Raw genomic sequence first — 20817 nt, forward strand, 5'->3', positions numbered from 1 at the left:
CCCTGAAACAAATGGTCCCAAATATCTCTGGGGATGGAGCTGGGAAATCTGCATTTTTAACAAGATCAGAGTAGAGAGAGAGTGTGAGTGAGTGAGTGAGTGAGTGTGTGTGTGTGTGTGTGTGTGTGTGTGTGTGATCTGCGAAGGTGAAAACTTGGTTCTACCATGCCTTGGGTTTTACTGAGGGCAATTCTTTGAAGCAGGTGAAATTTTTATTTGGAAAACCTGTGACCAGGGTTGAATCCCCTAACTGATAGTAAGTGAGGAAGGGAAGACCTTAGGATGCTTTTAAGACTCCAGTGCCAGTGGGACAGAAACAGACCTTGGACAGCCAGTGAGCAGAGTGATTAGGGCAGCCTGCACCGGGTACATCACCAAGGCCAAGGCTGCAGGACTTGGGCAGCACCAAGAAATGAAGTCAGTCACCCCTGAGGCCAGGAGAGCAACATCAAGACTATGACTCTGCTAGGGTAATATTTTAAAGAGGAAAAAATCTCACAACCGCTTAGTTTGCCTCTAATTGTTAAAGTGACGGCTGCTGTGGAAACAGCACCAGAAGTCCATCTCCAGGCTCTCGTTGCTTCTCAACGACCTCCTCAGCCCTCAGAACTGAACTTCCTTTTTCAGATTCCATCTCCTCTGGCCCATGAATGAAAGCCTCCAAGAGGGACATTCTGATCTCTTTAAAAACGTTAACCATGACTTAGAGAATACTATAACTTCATCAATTTCATCACAATATCCTCTAGCTAAACAAACGCCCTCAGATATATTTCATTTGTATGTTCTCTACCAGTAGGGACGGTCAGGGTAGGGGGACAGAACGGGGAGTACGGGATGGACACGCCAAAGTCCTACCTTCTGGGTCATCACGGATCACCAGCAGCCCATTCCTGCACACGACCTTCCCGGTGGTGGCGTCTAGGAATATTAGTGATGGAATGTTGGAAATTCGGTATTTGTTCCAAAGTTTAAGCTGTAAGAAGCAAAGTGAAAAAGGTGGTTAAGTCCAAACCAGCTCAATCGAAGCATCCTTTTGAGCCCCATCAGGCCTGAGGGGCGAAAGAACTGGAAAACACTGCTGTACAGGGAAATGAGTAAGTGAAGCTACAATCACTGGCCTCTGTGGTCTGTGACAGGGGAGGGGAGTCTGAGTCCCATCCAGGCGCAAGCTGTGACAGAGGCCAACAGAAGACCACACCTGTTCTAAGACAGCTCTTCTCCCCCACCTCTCCCACGGGCACTTCCTCTAAAAGGCATAAAGATGAAGGGTGTCTAGCTGAGCTCACTTGATTAAGTGTCCGACTCTTGATTTCGGCTCAGGTCATGATCTCATGGTTCGTGAGTTCGAGCCCTGCATTGGGCTCTGCGCTGACAGTGCGGAGGCTGCTTGGCATTCTCTCTCTCTGTCTCTCTGCCCCTCCCCTGCTCTCTCTCTCAAAATGAATAAACTTTAAAGAAAAGCATAAAGACGAAGATGAATTAGGAAATGAATTACATATGCACCCCCAATACCAGGTGGTTAAGGCAGGAAGGGAGGCTTTTTGTTGGTGTCTCTGAACCCCATCAGCAGGCAGGTGCTCCCCTGCTTCCCGGCTCTGCTGTGGCACCTGAGCTCCAAGGGAGAGGGGACAAGGGTATCCCAACAGAAGACCAAGTAGCCAGAATCCGGCGCTCTCCCCACCACATCGTTTCCTGCACTTGGGAGTATGGGCAGTCGCTGTGTGTGTCATTCACCCACAAACACTAGGGAAGCAACATCCTGAGCCGGCTCCAATTCTTAGTTCTCAGTGCCACTCAAAACAACCCACAATCTACTGGCAGGTTCGATGTTGCCTCAGCCAACTGTCAGAGGACCAGGGTCTAGGAGGGGTGAGGCTGAGAAAGCACGAATGCAACAGCCCGGGACAGGAAGCTGACGATGTGCAGACTCCTTTATCGGCTCCCGGCCATCAGAGTGACCGCCATTCGGGGGGGGGGGGGGTCCACTGGGTGCTCTGGAACTTAACTGCCAAGCCCAGAAAGCAACATAATTAAACAAAATGTCCAGCTACCAACGGGAAATGGCAGAATGGCCCAAATGTCTAACTACCAACGGGAAATGGAAGAATGGCCCACTGCTGATTCAGCTGCAGCCTCCCTTCCGGGGGCCTGGGGCCCACACAGGAGGGCTGGCCGCCTGGGCATTGGCAGAATGGGGCGCGGATGTGTCAAGGGGAAGCAGGCACCAGAAGTCCAGCTGCACAGAGCAGATTATTATTGTTTTTAATTCAATCTCAAGCAGCGAAGGAGTCGGGTGGGGTATCTGCTACAAAATGTTAGGCTTCCCCTGTCTGTGGAGACCTGGGTCTTGGCAGGAAAGGTCGTGGGACCCCACCTGGAACTGGGTGGGCCCTACCTTTCCAGTGGGCTCCCAAACCAGCCCTTCTAACAGGAGCGACTCTGCACATACAGTCGGCAGTGACCAGTACTACATCATTCCAGAGAAACCTGATACAGGCTTCAGATCAAACATTTTTAGGAGGAAAGGCCCAACAGCAGAACAAGACCATCCTGCTGCTGGGATTAGCTTCCTAAGTCTGCAAGTACAAGGATCCAGCCAGGTTAATAATTTTAAAGGGGGGCAGGAAGGAAGATGAAGGGATTTATCTGATTTAAAAAGTAATTATGGGGGGGGGGAGTAATTATTGGAAAAAATGAGAAACACAGCAAACAGTAAAAACTGAGATAAAAATCACCCATGACTCACCACTTAAAAAGCTTGGGCAACTTTATATTTCTACCAGTGGCAAATGAGAGCCCATTCCTCAGTATTCTTACCAATATTACTTTAAAAAAAATTTTTTTTTTCCTCAATGTTTATTTTTGAGAGACAGAGACACACAGAATCTGGAACAGGCTCCAGGCTCTTATCAGCACAGAGCCCGACGCGGGGCTCGAACCCACGAACCGTGAGATCATGACCCAGGTCAAAGTGGGACGTTGAACCAACTGAGCCACCCAGGCACCCTCCTGGGGTACATATTTTGGCGAGTAGTCAGGGAAGGCATCTTTGAAAAAATGGCATTTGAGCACAGATCCCGGATATGAGATGGGGCGAGTCACGTGCTCATGGGGGAAGGCCACCTGAGGCCCAGGGCACCTGTTAGAGGCTGGGAGGCAGATCAGAAAGAAGGCTGGGGTAGACACAGTCAGATAGAGTCGGGGAGAGGGGCCACAATGAGGTCAGAAGGGTGCTCTTGGCAGATCTTTAAGGCCCTGTAGACTAGTAAAAATGATGGAATTTTATTCTAAGTGTAACAGGAAACTACAGAGCATTAGCAGAGGAGTGGTATGATTTGATTTACAGTTTAAAAGGTCACTTTGGCAGCCCTGAGGGAACATACTGTAGGGGAAGACAAGGAGAAGGCAGGATCTGGAGAGGCCAGTGCAAACAGCCCAGGCAGAAGTTGAGAGCAGTGAGGAGGACCTGGGTTATAGCAGCAGAGAGTGAGGACATGATGTATTCTTAAGACAGTCAATAGAGTAGGTTGACAGACTGAATATGTGGAAGGGATAAGGGAAAGAAAAAGATGAAGGATGTACTATGGCTTTGGAGTTTGAGCAAAAGTGTGTCAAGGGGTCCTATGAACCAAGATGAGGAAAAATGGAGGCAAAAGTTTGGGTGGGAAAGATGGAGATAAGAGAGGTCAACCTGAGATGCCCATTAGATGTGCAAGGGGAGATTTCAAGGAGGCACCTGGACTTACACAAGTCTAGGCTCTGGGGAGCTGGGGGGCATGAGCTATAAATCAGGGATTGTCGCTGCCTGGATGCTGTGAGGGGTCATGAGCCTCCATAAGGTTATCCAAGGAGAGGACAGGCTACAGAGGAAAAGGCACCCCAGAGCAGAGCCAGGGACCACCCACAAAAGACTGAGAAGGAGTGACACATGACATAGAAGGAAAACGGGGAGACTCCGGTGTCCCAAAAGGCAGGTGGCAAAGGTGTTTTAGGGAGAGAGTACACTATTGTGTCAAATGCTGCTGACACGTTGAGTAAGATGAGGGCAGAGAACTGACCAGAGATGTGGCAGCTAAGTTTATTCACGACCTTGACAGTCAAGGAGGAGTCAGTAAAGTGAGGACAAAAGAGTGAGTGGAAGAGGGAGACAACGGGATGCAGCTCTGTCTGGCACACACACCTAGAGGGGCCCTGGGACCAGACAAACTCGAGTCGGCTTCCCACACGAAACACCAAGCGGGAACAATAAAAACAGGGAAGGCTATCAAGAGAAAAAGAAAATGGCAGATAAGGGGCTAAGGTAGTGACTACAGATAACTTTAAGAGTTTTGCTGGAAAGGGAGCAGAGAATAGGACTGTAGCTGGAGAAACACATGATGAGGTCAGAGAGAGGATGTTTTAAAGATGAAGTCAGGGGGCGGTATTTTAAAGATGGGAGATGCTTTAGTATATGCTGCTGGGGATAATCCAGAAGAGGAAAATATTGATGAGAAGGAAAAATGCAAGAACAGAGTCCTTGAATAGGCCAGAGGGTGGGGTCGAGGTCACAGACAGAAAGATGGAGTTGTAAAACCTGACTAATTTTTAAATGTACACTCTTCCTTCAAAGCACGTTTTTAGCCTGAATAGAAAGCCATGCTATTTGCAAATAAACATGACTTCACCTTCCTTTTCCACAATTACATCATTTATTTCCTTTTCTTAAAGAACTATATTGGCAAGAATTTTCCAGGACAATAGTAAGTAGCAATCATCTTTAACTTCCACCTGATCATAATGGGTATACCTTTTACTATTATATATGACTAGCCATTGGTATGAGATGGATACTCTTTTTTTTTTGTTGTTACATTTATTTATTTTTGAGAGACAGAGCATAAGCAGGGGAGGAGCAGAGAGAGAGGGAAACACAGAATCAGAAGCAGGCTCCAGGCTCCGAGCTGTCAGCACAGAGCCTGATGCGGGGCTCAAACCCACAAACTGTGAGATCATGACCTGAGCCAAAGTTGGACGCTTAACCCACTGAGCCACCCAGGCACCCCATGAGACGGATACTCTTAAACATGTTAAACAAAATAGTCTTGAATGTTATTCAGCCTTAAAAGGAAGGAAATTCTGGGGCACCTGGGTGGCTCAGTTGGTTAAGCATCCACCTCTTGATTTCTGCTCAGGTAACGGTGTCTCAGTTTGGGAGTCTGAGCCCCTTGTCAGGTTCTGTGCCGACAGTGGGGAACCTGCTTAGGATTCTCTCTCTGTCTCTCTCTTCCCACCCTTCTCTGCCCTCCCACGCATTTGCTCTCTCCCTCTCTCAAAATAAATCAATAAACCTAAAAACAATCTTTTTTTAAAAAACTTTTTTCATGTTTTATTCAGTTTTGACTGAGAGAGAGAGACAGAGCATGAGCAGGGGAGGGGCAGAGAGAGAGGGAGACACAGAATCTGAAACAGGCTCCAGGCTCTGAGCGGTCAGCACAGAGCCTGATGCGGGGCTCAAATTCACAGACCGCAAGATCATGACTGAGCCGAAGTCGGACACTCAACCAACTGAGCCACCCAGGTGCCCCAAACCTAAAAACAATCTTAAAAAAAAAATAAATAAAAGTGGAATTAAAGAAAAAACGGAAGGAAATTCTGACACATGCTGCTATGTGTATGAACCTTGGGGACACTGTGCTAAATGAAAGAAGCCAGTCACAAAAATACAAATTCTGTGTGTTTCCATTCCTATGAGGTACCTAGAGTAGTCAAAGTCATAAAGACAGAAATTGTAATGGTGGTTGCTACCACCATTGGGGTTGGGTGGACGGTGGAGATGGAAGAAAGCTGGTATTACTGTTTAACGGGTATAGAGGCTCAGTTTTACAAGATCAAAAGAGTTACAGGGATGGGTGGCCATGAAGGGCTGCATGTCAGTGAGAATGAATTAAAAATGGTTAAGATGGTGAATTTTACGTTATCTGTATTTTACCACAATTAAAAAAATATAGGCTTGTGTGAACTTTTTGACCTAAAAGTTTTATCAGGAATGGATGGTTACTTTATGGGTTTTTTTTTTTAATTTTTAAGTTTATTTTTTATTTGGAGAGAGAGAGAGAGAGAGCACAAGCAGGGTAGAGGCAGAGAAAGAATCCCAAGCAATCTCCGTGCTGTCACTACAGAGCCCGATATGGGGCTTGAACGCACAAACCATTATTAGATCATGATCTGAGCCGAAACCAAGAGCCAGACGGTTAACCAACTGAGCCACCCAGGCGCCTCTATGGTTACTCTTTTGATCTGTTGCAGTATATTTCATTAGTAGCCTTTAACTCCAAGGTTAAGCCATCCTTGCCTTCCTAGGAGAAATCTTCCCTGGTCACATGTATTGTTAAGGGATCACTACTGTCATATCTACTCTGGGGCTTGGGGCTCCCACAGACAAGTGGCATCTGGTAACAAGACTTTATTTACGGGTCACTAGACTTGTCCCTAAAGTAGCTTGCAATCTGTGGGCCTTAAACATAAAAATGGAGGGTTCAACGTGATTATAATAGAGTGGTTTGCATGTGGGCACCTACATGTACTTGAAATGTAAGCACGTGATTGACTTTTGGCTATATATTTTTAAGGAAGGGTGGGTTTGGGTACCTGGGTCACCTAGCATCTAAATGCTTAGCCACCCAGTGTGAGTCAGGACCATGCTCCCCAGCTGACATGATGACAGGGTGACCTATGGGCTGGCCGGCCTACTGGGGTTACCCCGAGAGCATTAGTAAAGTACTTTTTTTTTTTTTTTTTAAAGAAGATACTGGCATTCTCATTTAGAGAGTGCGCGTGTGTCCAGGTGGGGGAGGGGCATAGACTGCAGAAGGGAGAGAGAGAAAGAGAGAGGGAGAGAGAGAAAGAGAGAGGAAGAGAGAGAGAGAGAGAGAGAGAGAGAGAGAGAGAGAGAGAATCTCAAGCAGGTTCCACACCACCAGCACAGAGCCAGACGTGGGTCTTGAACCCAAAAACTGTGAGATCATGACCTGAACTGAAATCAAGAGTCAGACACTTGGGGTGCCTGGGTGGATCAGTTGGTTAAGCAGCTGACTTTGGCTCAGGTCATGATCTCGTGGTTCACAAGTTCAAGCCCCACATTGGGCTCTGTGCTGACAGCTCAGAGCCTGGAGTCTGCTTTGGATTCTATATTACCCTCTCTCTGCCCCTCTCCTGCTTGCACTGTCTCTTTCTTTCAAAAAAAATAAACGTTAAAAAAAATTAAAAAAACAAAAGTCAGACACTTAATCGACTGAGCCACCCAGGCGCCCCTCAGTACAGTACTTAAGACTCTAAAAATAGGGATGCTGTCTCCTCAACCCCCACAGATAAAAAAGAACAATTTGGTCTGGTTCCCTCATGAAGCAGAAGGACTATGATGCCCTCTGGCTGTCCCACCCCTAATCAGCAGAGACATTTCTTTTTTCTCAGTATCCTTCTTGGAAAGGTAAGAAACTGTAACCCCCATAATCCTTCCCATCCCTCCCTCCCTAGGGATCCACCCCCCCCTTTTTTTCACACGGGATCTCAAGGAAGATCCTGGCTTGTGTTTTATCCATAGTTGTGGGATCTTTTCTTTCCAAAAAAAGGCCCACTGGTTCAGTGGAAAATAATTATGCTTTTAGACTCACATCTGACACTGAAAAGTCAGTCCTTCTGTAGACTAATATATCATGGTATAATTTTATATGATAGAGATTAAAAAAATTTTTTTTTTACATTTATTTATTTTTGAGAAACAGAGTAAGACAAAGCGTGAATGGGGGAGGGGCAGAGAGAGTAGGAGACACAGAATCTGAAGCAGGCTCCAGGCTCTGAGCAAGCGGTCAGCACAGAGCCTGATGCGGGGCTCGAACCCACGAACTGTGAGATCATGACCTGAGCCGAAGTCGGACACTCAACCAACTGAGCCACCCAGGCGCCCCATATGATAGAGATTTTTTTAGGAACTTATGTCATTCGTCAGTGATGTGCAGGCTGCATGGGACTGTCTTTCTCAGGCTGCAGCATCACAGTTGCTCTGCTCTCTGCTCTGAGCCAGTACAGTGGGCACGGGAATGATCATTCTAACCATGTCAAGTTTGATACTTGAATCAGAAAGTGAACTTTCCGTTAGAAAAGTCACAGAGGTCCACTTTGATGAGTCTCTTATGCTGACTGGAAAAGAGAAAAGCTTGAGCTTAAAGAAATGATCCCAAGACTCACCCCCTGTGCCTTTTCAAGTGTGCATGACATCTCCAGTCCACCAAAGATTTTCAAAAAGGCCACTTTAAAACAGTGGCTTCATAACCATTTTGGGGTCACAGACACTTTTGAGGATAAAAGCTACAGATCCTTTCCCCAGAGAAAAATGCACATACACAAAAGTCTGTGTGTAATTTCATAGAATTCGTGAACTCCTTGAAGACCGTCAGTGAACCTGTCTGATCCCAAGTGGTCTACGGACCTCAGATAATGACTCCCCTTGTCTTACGAGTTCATTTTAGGGCATGGCTTGACCTTGATCAACCGAGAGGGCTAGGATATTGCCCCATCCATAAAACTCCCTCTAATAAAAATCAGCATTTGCCTAAACTCCACGATGATGTAATACTGAAGAGTGGAAAGTCACTCTCTCACTGCGTGTTGCAGTTACACTCCTAAACTCTTCCAGAACCGACTACCGCCTGCAGCCTCCCGTTCATCCTTGGACTTCAGGATGCTGAAGATCAGAGGCACACTAACTGCACTTATTTGTAAGGATCCCCAAGAAGGAGCTCGTATTCCTCCTTGGTGTGATCATCAGAGTCAGGAGCAATCACTGAATCAGCACTGCCTCACTCTCTTAAAGATCCTTCTTGGGAGGAAATCTGGTAGTGCCAAAAAAGTGCGCTTTAAGGGGCTCAGTTTATATCCAGGCCCTGGTCTCTCAGTGGACATCAATCAGTAGGCGACACAGTTCCCTGGCTCCAGGTCACGGCTCTTGCCTTGCATAGTAACGCCCACATCTCAGGACGAAGTGAAATGAGGCGCCGTGTGTGGAGATACTCTGAAAACCAAAGCGCTGCACACATGGGGCACGTCGCTAATATCGGCATCAAATTTACGCTTAGTTCCCCCTTGTCTTGTCAGCGTCCTCTTCAAAAAAACATTTTCCTGTCAAGTCTATTGTAAAGTTAATCAATCAACTGTATAGTTAGTAGCCTGTGTTGTAAGACGCCTCAGAAAACTGGGATTTCCTTCTGTGGCGAGTGGTAGTTTTGCCATAAGCACCTTCTGCAAAACATACACACAGTCTGGAGCCAGCTTTACGCAGTCTGTTTGCTCCCCCCTCTCCACCCCTTCCTTTCTGCCTTCCACTTCCCACGCTGGACTGCCAGGTTTTAAAGGGGCACATGGAAATTGTTTTGAACGGACTCTGTGGATTCTGCTCTTCTCTCTGCTTAGAACTCCGACACCACGTGTGATTCTGATGGGACCCTCCGCTTGGTCTCCCCACCTTCTGGAGAGAGTGACTGTGGGCCTGGTGCAGAGATGCCAAGGCCCACGATGCCCGTCCCAGCAGCCTTTGAACCAGACACTGGATGTAGAGCAGGGGATCACATTCCACTGGCCATTGGAGAAAAAAGGCTCCGGCAACCTCCAAGTTTTTAAAAAAGTTTATTTATTTATTTTGAGAGAAAGGGGGTAGGGGGGAAGGGGCAGAGAGACGGAGAGAGAGAATCCCAAGCAGGCTCAGCACTGTCAGCGCAGAGCCTGATGCGGGGCTTGAACCCACGAACTGGGAGATCATGACCTGAGCCAAAACCGAGAGTCGCTTAACAGACGGACCCACCCAGGCACCCCAACCTCAGCACTTTAAAAGGACCTCCCTGGCTGGCACTGCTGCAGCTGGGGACAACCGAGTGACTTTGACTTCCAGTGCCTGCTCCCTCTCCAGTGACCATCCGGCCAAACGTCCACTCAGAGTTCACACTGACAACAGTCAGACTGGCTGTGCCACCTCCCTTCAGAGCTGCCCAAAGGCCAGGTAACTCAGGCAGAATAGGTCACAGCAAACCCTCTAAGCTTAGAGATCTAAGTGCTTATAATTAGCATGCCAGATTCAGAAGCAAGGCAGCAAAGACGAAATGGAAAAAAAGGAAAAGGAGACAATATTAGCTCAACTTGGCAAAAATCAAAAAGGATGACAGAGCGGACTATTGAGTTACTTGAGAGTTCCCATTCCTCGGCCTGGCGGCTGGTTCTGGTTAGCGACTCTGAAGGCTGTGGTTGGAGCGATCATCCTAGGAATGCCGGCCAGAAACACTTCTCTAGTGATCCACGGAACAATGAAGCAAATATCAAAAGGGACAGGACTGGGAGCTGGTAAACTGTAAAAATGCACACTACAAAGCCAAGCTAATCTGAAACACCATGGGGATTCGTCAGCACCCACAGATGCCACAGGGAAATGCAACCTGGTGATTTCTGAGAAGCCCCAACTCCGGAGGGTGACTCAGAATCTGCCTCTCATTCCGAGGACTGGGTCTCGCACTTGACTGGGGGTCCAAGTTTTTATTTCTCAACAGCTGCTGCAAATCTATGGGATCAAGCCAAAGCTAACACAGATGTAAGATTCATCAGCAAGCTCGTCGGCAAGGTCAGCGCAGCCTTCTCAGGCGAGACTTACCCCTGCCCTTCCACCGAATGCTGACCAAGTCAACATCATCATCATAAACAGAGTCTTTGTTTTTAAGTTTATTTTATTTTCGGGGGGTGGTGGGGGGGGAAAGAGAGAGAGAGAGACCGTGCGCACGTGTGTGTGCGAGTAGGAGAGGGGCAGAGAATCTCAAGCAGGTTCTGTGCTGTCAGCCCATGGTCCAAAGAGGGGCTCGATCCCTGCGAACTGTGAGATCATGGTCTGAGCCAAAATCAAGAGTCAGACTCCCGGACTGAGACACCCAGGTGCCCTCTCTTGGTTTTCTCATCTGCAAAATGGGATTAACAGTACATACACTTCATTGGATGTTTTAAAGATTTAGATATGTGCTTAGAATAGAGCCTGGCATAGACTAGGTACTACATTATTATAGTCAGCTACCTGCTACGATTAATATCTATTGTTATTGTTGTTATCATTGCTACTGCTAGCTCAGAATCACTCTAAGTGCCCCAACAGGACCTTGTCCCAGAGTTAAGACCAAATCTTGCTTCTGAGGCATGATTCTAGTGTGATCTGTCCTGTGGCTGAAATTTTAGCCTGGTACAGCTAGCTGTTGGTTTGCCAAGTACAGTGCTTGGCACACGTTATGTGTTCAGTGAATGATGGGTGGACAAATGGAAGAATGAATGAATGGAAGGAAGGGAGAGAGGAAAAACTGTCGAGGGGACAGCCAGAATGGATGGCCAGCTAAGCAATCAAACTCAGTCATTCAAAGGGCCTCCTTATCACCAAGACTCTTCCCCGTTCCTTGGGATAGCTGGGGGCCCAGAAGGCTCTTTGAATTGGAGCGTCAATTGCTCAAAACAAGTGCTGGTGGAATTCGAGCTCTTCTCCCTTTCTCGGACAGGACCTTCGATTCCCCCATCCACTTCACCTTCCCATCTCTCCTCTGCCTGAAGCCAACACAGGGAACCAACCAGCAGACAAGGCCAAGGAAGAGGTGAAAGAGAGCAGGGCCAGGCTGATCATGAAAAACCAAAGCCCTCCTTATGGATTTGCACTTAACAAAGCCGGAATGACCATCAAGTCTCCCTTCGCTGTAGTTGCTTCAGAAAGAGGGCCTGTGCCCCAAGGGTGAGGTTTGGAAAAGAACACGTACACTCTGCTTCCTGCAGGCAAAGGAGCCACACATTACATACACCACACACCATCCGTCCGAGTTCATCTCTGCCACTCCAGGCTATACTAAACGAAAAAGAAGGGGTGCCTGGGTGGCTCAGTTGGTTAGGCATCTGACTCTTGATTCTGGCTCAGGTCATGATCTCACAGTTCGTGGGGTGGAGCCCCACGTGGGGCTCTGTGCTGACAGTGCAGAGCCTGCTTGGGATTCTCTCTGTCCCTTTCTCTCCGTCCCTCCCCTGCTCATGTTCTCTCTCTCTCTCAAAATAAATAAATAAACTTAAAAAAAAAATAACAAAAGAGACTGGGTAGAAGGGACATTAAAAATTTATTCTTCATAACTTTAAATGTCAGAACAGCAAGTTTTCCAGCGGATGGATAGCTGACCCAGCCGGGCTATACGATCTGATGTTAGGTGTCATTTTCTTACAACATTACTCAAAGTGCTGCAGGAAGATATGAAGGGGGTGAAATACCATGCCTGCCTTCAGGAATCTTACAGTTTACAAGAGAAAAATGGTTAAAATGACAAATGGTATGCTTTATCTATCTTACTGCAATTAAAAAAAAAAAAGTTGGAACCATGACTACTTATGTACAGGGATGGGACAGATCATGGCAACTGCCAGGATAAAGGATCAAAAAAGAAGAAAGGAGACTGGCTCCATCTAGTTTAGGGAATGTGCCGGTGCTGGTTCTGTATGTTGAACACACCCACCCCTTCATTCCAAATCGGGTTGGCCACAAGAACCAACAGCTGGTGGCTGAGTTTGACCTTATTGGTCAGTCAAATCTTCAGTCAATGCTTTTGGTGGAAGGCAGTGTATGGTATAGGTAAAATGGTTAAGAACATGGTTCTGGAGCCAGACTGCCTGGGTTCAAGTCCCAACCCTGCTATGTATCAGCTGGGGGGGCCTGGGGCAAGGTAGTTCACTTCTTAAGAGCCTTAACTGTCTCATGAATAAAATAGGGATAATACCTGCCATCATACTGTTGCTGTGAGAACTCCCTGAATTAATATATTAATTAATATATTAATCGATATATATTAATAAATTCTTGGGGCACCTGGGTGGCTCAGTCAGTTGAGCATCTGACTTCAGCTCAGGTCGTGATCTCGCAGTCTGTGGGTTGGAGCCCGGGGTCAGGCTCTGTGCTGATAGCTCAGAGCCTAGATCCTGCTTCGCATTCTGTGTCTCCCTCTCTCTCTGCTCCTCCCCTGCTTGCACACTCTCTCAAAAATAAATAAACATTTAAAACAACTAAAAAACAATATGTACGGTTCTCAGAATGCTGCCTAGTAAGTGTTCAATAGATGTTAGAATACTGCCATTTCTCTGATGCTAAGTAGAAGAATGTGGTGACCCTCTAACTCCTGTTTAGCACCCACGTCAGCTGCACGTTCCCATTCTGGTGGAAGAAATGACTTCTTGGGCCTTGTATCATTTGGGATGCCCACAGATAGAGGAACGGGGGCCAGGAGACAACCCGACGAGCCAGCGTCTCACTGCTGGTGTGTGGACATCTTGAGTTCTGAAGAGCCTCGCTTTGCTTTGCGAGATATTCTTTTCCAACGGAAATCACTGTGCGCCTGGCAGGAGAGGTGTCGGGTCTGGTATCTGCTGCTTCCTTCTATCTCTTTAGCCGAGAGATGTCCGTCTCCATCAGCAGCCAGCCCTGTGCCACACACCTCACCAGCCAAACAGCATGCTATGCTTCCGTCTTACCCTGTGACTGTAGAGTGCTGTCCGACACACTGCCGATTCTCGGGACAAAGGGCTGCACGCTCTCTTCTACCAGGCGGGGCACAAAACCACCACTACCCTTTAATCCTTTCTCCAAGGGGCTGGCTGCATTCTGGCAGTGTCACATCCTCACTGCATCAGGGCAGGAAGCAGTGCAGCGGGCAAGAGCACGGGCTCTGGGGGCAGACAGTGTGGGTCCGAACCCTGGCCCTGCCACCTCGGGCAAATGACTTTGCCTCTCCAAGCCTCAATCTCTTCAATCGCAAAATGGTTCCATGGTGCCTATCTCCTAGGGCTGGTGGGAGGATAGCACACGTGCTCAGAACTGCCCCCGGCACACGGCAAGCGCTCACAGGAGAACACTTCTAACGTGTGCCCTTCCGGTTTTACAGCAGACAGCCCATCAGGGGGGCAATGGGCCCGGCACATGGTCAGACCGTAAGAGCGTGTCCCCAGCAGTAACGGACTGTGGTGATCAGGACACGATAGCGCCACTGGCCCCTACCAGGGCTGGGACCCAGGATGACCCACACAAATCAGTATGAGTAAGTACAGAATATTCCACAAGAGAACTCCTGCCAGAAGGTAGGTAAGCAGATCAAACCCGACAAAGGAAGGGATGAGCAGAGGAGTCTCTACCTCCCCAACAACGACTCGAGGGGTGGGGGTGGGGGGAATAGCTCCCCTTCTTCATGGAAATGAAGACATTTTCCAAACTAGCATCCAGTCTGTGGAGTGAGAGAAATCAGCTAAGAAATGCACACAACAGAGGGGCACCTGGGTGGCTTAGTCGGTTAAGCGTCCAACTCCTGACTTCAGTTCAGGTCATGATCTCACTGTTTATGAGTTCGAGTCCCACACCAGGGCTGTCAGCGCAGAGCCTGCTTGGGATTCGCTTTCTCTCTCTCTCTCTGCCCCTCCCTTCTTCCCTCCCTCCCTCTCTCTCAAAATAAATAAATAAACATTTTTTAAAAAAAGAAAAGAAATGCACACAGCCACCAGAGACACGAGACATAAGACACAAGGCAGAGACACAAGAGGCCAGAGACACATGGTGGCCATGCTGGTGGGCATGAGAAACTAAAAAATAAAAACGTGGCATTCCCTGTGGCTTGGAGACCTGGGTCTAGCGGCAGTGGGCTGCAGTCTTGGGATTCTGGTGACAGAGTAGTGGGTTGCTGGCAAGGATGAAAAGTGAGCATAGGAAAGAAGCCACGTGCTCTGTGCAACCAGCAATGGAAGAAGCCGGCAGGGAACCAAAGCACATTCCAAAACCCCGGTGGCTGCCTCTTCCTCCTCCTTCCTTCTCAGGGGTCACTCACCAAGAAACTCTGCCACTAAACTTCCTTTCAGAAAGTTGCACCTTCGGGGGGCACGTGGGTGGCTCAGTCGGTTAAGTGTCCGACTTCTGCTTAGGTCATGATCTCACAGTTCAAGCCCCACATCGGGCTCTGTGCTGACAGCTCAGAGCCCGGAGCCTGCTTCGGGTTCTGTGTCTCCCTCTCTCTGCCCCTCCCCGACTCATGCTCTGTCTCTGTCTCTCTCAAAAATAAACAAACATTAAAAAACAGAAAAAAGAAAAAGAAAGCTGCACCTTCAGATCAGCTTCAGTCAACGACAACAACAACAACAACAACAACAACAACAACAACAACAACAAATTATTAAGGTTTGCAATGATGCCCGCAAACACAAAGGCAAAAATGTAAATATTTTCTTCTCAGCCTTTTGAAACTGCTGAAATGCAAAATATTTCTTTTTTCCCTAAAGTATCTCCCAATCACTCTAGCTCCCTGTGGCCTGAGAGAATCCCGTTCCTGAACACTTGGAACCTGGTACCATGTGTAACGCTAATTAAAGAGGTTCGTTGACTATGCTGTACAACTTCCTGCCCTAATGACTCAACAAGCCAGGAGATGAGCAGTTTGTTGGGAGTACAAAGCGACATATGGCTGCCAAGTTCTTTCTGGCCGACACCACAGACGGAGGGAAAGGCTGTTCTGTTTCCCCGTGCCTCAGCTCTCACAAGCTGACAGAGGGATTTCCTAAAGCCCCATCTGGTATAAAAACCTCTACTGGGCACAGTGGTTTGGAATTGTAAGAGGGTGGCTAGTAATAACAGACCAGGGCCAAATGCTGTAGAGAGAGAAGGATTAAAGTGGCTGGGAGTTTGCCCATGACACAGGACAAGGAGCCAGAGTCAGTCTGGAATCTGAGAGACCATGTTCCAGCTCCAAAGGCAATCACTCAGGGGGCCTGGGGGGTGAGGGTGGGGGAGCAGAGATAGGGTTTCTGTGGCGTGTGTCATTGTGGATCTATCCCTCTGCTGATATAATCAGGAAAGAGCTCGAGTTTGCCCACATTCACTCTGAGCAGTGTGTTTTTACTTGAACGCTGGGATCCCTGATCTGCCACCTCCTTTGAGAGATGTGTCGCCATCCAAGCTCAACCCAGAATGTTAAGTTCATACCACAGAAAAATCTATTCTGAGTGTCTGCACGCCAGATTGTTAGAGGACCCATAAGGTTGAAAGAAAACCAAAAGGAAAGAAAGGAACTCTGGAAGAAAGGGTACCGCTCCCTGTAGATGTGGGGTTCTGCTGCAGGAAGTCCCCTGTCAAGGTGGGAATCTCTCTCTTCCCTCCCTGCCCTTAGTTGGAAGGTGGCAGAGACCATCAATTCACCCTAACCAATCCATCCAAAGGACTTTACAGAAAATACGCCAGCAAGGTTTTCATTGTTTAAAAAAAAAAAAAATCCATGCTAAGAAGGCTTTTTCATCCGAAAACAGAACCCCTTCCCCCACAACTGAGATGGGGTTAGCACAGGGTGGGTCCTGAGGACAGCCTCCTCCATTCTGGGGGTGCTGACAAGCTATGACCTTGGAGCTCCAGGCTCTGATTTTCTATTAACTCTCAAACTCAGCACTAGACAGAGCTCCTGGACCACGTACCACGGTGGAAAACTCCAGTGAGAAAGGGGCAGGTTTCATGACTTGTGGCAACGAGGGAGTTTTGAGACGTGAAGGGAGATGCCATCCTACCACCGTCATTTTCATGGGGCTCAAAACCAAAAGACCAGCTCACATGCCCTTCACCAGATGCATTCCTCCAGGGGAATACATCTCGTGCTGCTTTCGCATCCTCAGTGCCTCGCATGCGGTGGGAACTCAATCAGTGATGATGACCATGACGATGTTCAGGCCAAGAAAGAGGGCACTTAACTGGCTCCTCGCGTTCGACTCTACAGATGCGGCACGAAAAACGAGCAAGCTGGCATTTTATTTTCACACATTCATCGTGGTCCCTAAACAGCTACTAAATAAGTTGCCTTCCAAAAAGAAATCAAACAGGCTCAAAGCTTCCAGCAGTTTCCAGGAAATGAGGACTGTGATGGTGTAACACCTCCTAACCCCTTGCTGAAACTTACAGGCCAGCAGGGCGAGCTGAGCATTTCCACGTCCACTCTTGGAATGAAAACAGGGGCAGAAAGTGTGGTTTGTGAGAATTACAGAGATGTTTATCATTTTAGTGCCATCCAGACCTGTTCCACAGTGGAGCTATTAGCACTCAGCAGAGTGCTCCCTTCAAATTTCCTACCTGATTGTTATTACATTGGGTGTGTTTGCTGTGTTCTCCCCTGCCCCCCCGCCCCCCGCCCTCCGCTGGCTGCACGAAAGCTCTGTTTCTTGGCAGAACCTTCCAAGTGCCCGGTTAAACCCCTTGTTACCATTTTCCTGCCTCAGGAAGGCCCACTGAGCCCCGGCCAAATGACAAGGGGAGGAAAGGAAACATTTACAATGATGTGAGAAATTCCCAGTCTGGAAAAAAAGATCAAAGAGGACGGTCACAAGGCACCATTCTGCACAGAGCCTGGCACATGAAGGTCCTCCGTAAATTGGACCGGATTGGTCCATGACGAGAACGACATTACCTCACTGGGAACCCGGCACGCTCCTCCGCGGCTCCGTGGCCGACCAGCCTCGGCCACACTGCTATGGACCAGCTGTGTCCCGAGTGAGGGGAGTCATGTCCTATACTAAGAAGCTGTGATCACCATGCTCCTAAGCGCCTTTATATAGAAATGGACTGTGGCTTGCACTGGTCCCCTCTGCCAACTCTTGAAATGAAAGGGTCCATGGTGAAATAAATAACAGCAGGGAGAGAGAAAGAGGGAGGTAAATTGTTTGGAAAGTAGAAGACAGGGTGGAAAAGATGAAATTCAAGACAGATGTAGGAGAGCCGCAAACAAATGTCCTTGAATTTATGCATCCAAGTGATTCATGTAGAATAAGGAGAAAAGGAGCTACGTACCCTATATAGAAGTAAATATGGGAGTAAACACAGAACAAAGTATTATATTCCCGGACTCTTACAAAGAAACCTCGATTCACATCTCTCTGCTAAATAAAGCTGTTATAAAACAGGGTGAGGGAAGGGTCTAAGATGGAACTATTAATTAAGCAGAGGTTCTCTGCTGTCTTGTCACACGCAATAGGACGTCAACCGCCAACGGTTCATGTCCAATTACTGAGTGCTGATCTCTGATCTCCAAAAGGTAACTTCTGCCACTTGCTTCACACCAGCAGAATTTAAAAAAAAAAAAAAAAAGGGTAGTAGTATTTGCCAGGTTAATGCCTGGCTGCGAAGAAAAAAAAATCAAGCAGGAAATTTAGATGGGCGTTTCCATAGACACACAAAAGTCCAAGATATTGGCCGGAAAGGCATTTTTACAATGAAGTATTAGTGTGTGTTGTTTTACTTCTAAACAGCTAACTCAAAGGGGCCACCGCACAATTGGTTCCAAATGCTTCATACTGAGAAGAAACACAGGCGGCCTGCCTCGCTGGTTAACTACTCTCAGTTTGAGACTTCAGATGGTAACAAGAAAGGAGAAACGGCCTGAATGTCCCCAGTTGCTATAAGTGCTAGAGAAATGGGGTGAAGCAGCGTCCAAGTACAGGACACGGAGGGTGGGGGAGATGACAGTGTTTTCTAGATAGATAAGGTGCTTAGCGCAACTTCAGACCTACACCACGCATACGGCTAGCCAGTTACTCATCAAGAGACATTTACTGAGCATTAAAACCTAGCAATATTTGTGCCAGATGGTGTGGGGGTATAGAGATTAAGGACAAAGGTCCTTGCCTTCGAGGGAGGAAAGCGGCCTGTTAAGTATCTGAACCTGCTTGCTATTTGGACACTCCACTGGGATGCTGGTCCTTGCCTCACATCCCCAACCCCCACAGTGGGACATGTTTGTTTCATGGGCACCAAACTCGGGCCACAGGTGACTGCAGCAGGTATGAGCATCTGATCTGAGGCCAATCATACGCTCTCCTGGGAATTTAGAAGTTGGCTACAAAGACAGATTCAGTAAGGTCAGAGCTTCCCAACCAATGTGCAACAAACAGGTTAGAGGCAGGCGCCTTATTGATCCTCTCAGCCCTTGGGACACCTGGAGTCCCCACACCCTCCATTAGTCCTTGGCCTCGGGGGGCAAGCTGCCTGTGCCTTCATCCCAGGGGACAAACAATGAGCGTTTTCTAAGTGTGGCAGGGATGCGGAAAAGGTGGAGAAGCACCGAGGAGACGGCGGTGGAGGCGAAGCGGAGGCAGGAGTAGCCTTGCGGGACCAGCGACAAGCAGAGAGAAACAAAGCTGACAGAGACGGGGTGGTCAGGAAGACAGATGGCAGAGAACAGAGACACAAATGAGAAACTGCAGCCCCCGAGGAGGAGGGCGAGAGGGCTGGATTCTGAATCCCGCTCTGGTCCTCTGTGTCCCAGCTGAACTCGATTTCCTGAATCTGGATGCCCGTGTGATTAACAACTGTATTCTGAGAGCCTAACCCAATCTGCTCATGCCAGCTTGAGTGCATTTCTGGTCCTCGTAAACAACCCCTAACTGAGCCAGATGTGTGGATATGTGTGCATGGAAGGCCCGCGTGCACCATGAAATCCTCACTGCTTCGAAAGCAAAACTGCGTTATGCCCTGAAGCCTTCCAAATCCCTTTCTCATATATCCTTCTTCTGTCCCCACGGGAACCTGGGACCCTGAGGAGGAAACTCAGGGCGACGGATGCAGAGACGGGAGCAAGAGGACTCCCCTCAGGTGACAGAGCAAATTGGCCAGGCTGTCCAAGTCGCTTCACTTGTGTGAGAAAGTTGTCTGCACTGTAAAGGTGTCTCTTTGCTCTCTGCCAGCCAGCAGCCCTGACAATAAGCCCTCACTTCTCCAACGTGAGCCTAAAATACTCTATGTGGACGTGAGAAAAAGCAGCCTGCCTCTCCAACTTGTGGGTCAAACTTGCCCCCTCGCCACCCTGCATTGAGTTCCCCGGTAAAGGGGTGGCTCTCCCTCCAGAAAGGTTTTACATTCTCTTTGCCTCCAGAAGATGCTGCCCTGAGCTGAGTCGAGGGGAAGAAAGTCTGAGGTTTCTACAGACAAGACGAACGGCCACTTTTACGAAACCCAATGTCCTTTACAGCACATTCCCAAGGTCTAACATCATTCATGACATTCAGAAGCAGACATGGCCAGTCGCCACCAACTTTTTGTTTCCAAGACCACTTGGTGAGGTGCTGCCCTCGGAGGATGCTCCCAGCCTAGGTGCACCAGCACCTTTCCTTCAGGCTGATCCTAGAAGCCACTGGTGCCACAGAACCCAAAGGGGCAGAAAGTGTAAAGTTTCTGAGGTTGCAACCAGACTGGCTTTCTCCTCCAGAACAGAAATGTCCCAGTGAATCAGACCTTGAATATGCCACTAATCACTTGCTTAGGAAACTTAAGCTGCTGAGGTCTTCTGAATAGAAACCACACACAAAGTGATTCTCCAGAAGAAGCACGGACTTTCTGGGACACACTGACCGTTTTCAAGAGCTCAGTAATCTTCTGTCAACCTCTTCCAGAACCGAACTGTTAGATGTCAACAAGCTTCAAACTGGGCTCCAGACCACCCATAGAATCATGTGTGTCCAAAAGCAAACAAGTGGATTCCAGTGCCCCTGAGCTCTGTCCTTGGTGACACAACAATGAAGACCCCAAGTTCTGCAGGCTGAAATGACGGAGGCCAGGACAAAGGGTAGGAGGAAGCCCTGCCTGCCCCTCTGAGAGCAGCTCCGGGCCACAGACAGAAAGGGAAAATGCTCGGAAAGCACGAGGCAGAGCAAGCAGGAAAGGTGAGGGGTCACCGAAGTGACCCAGGGGTCACTGTGTCCCCCAGTTACAGTGGAGAGCAGGCTGAGAGA

General features: G+C 48.2%; 1 protein-coding gene across 2 annotated transcripts in view; it reads right to left on the minus strand.

The window, feature by feature from the left end:
- NXN (nucleoredoxin) overlaps positions 1–20817 on the minus strand; it is a 158218-nt gene that overhangs the window by 28894 nt on the left and 108507 nt on the right. For both annotated transcript variants that reach the window (XM_027034609.2, XM_053211495.1), the window contains exon 2: positions 859–976. In XM_027034609.2, coding sequence (XP_026890410.1) covers positions 859–976 — 118 coding nt within the window. The remainder of the gene's footprint in view (positions 1–858; positions 977–20817) is intronic.

The sequence above is a fragment of the Acinonyx jubatus genome, chromosome E1, assembly GCF_027475565.1.
Source record: "Acinonyx jubatus isolate Ajub_Pintada_27869175 chromosome E1, VMU_Ajub_asm_v1.0, whole genome shotgun sequence".
In the NCBI taxonomy this organism is placed as follows: domain Eukaryota; kingdom Metazoa; phylum Chordata; class Mammalia; order Carnivora; family Felidae; genus Acinonyx; species Acinonyx jubatus.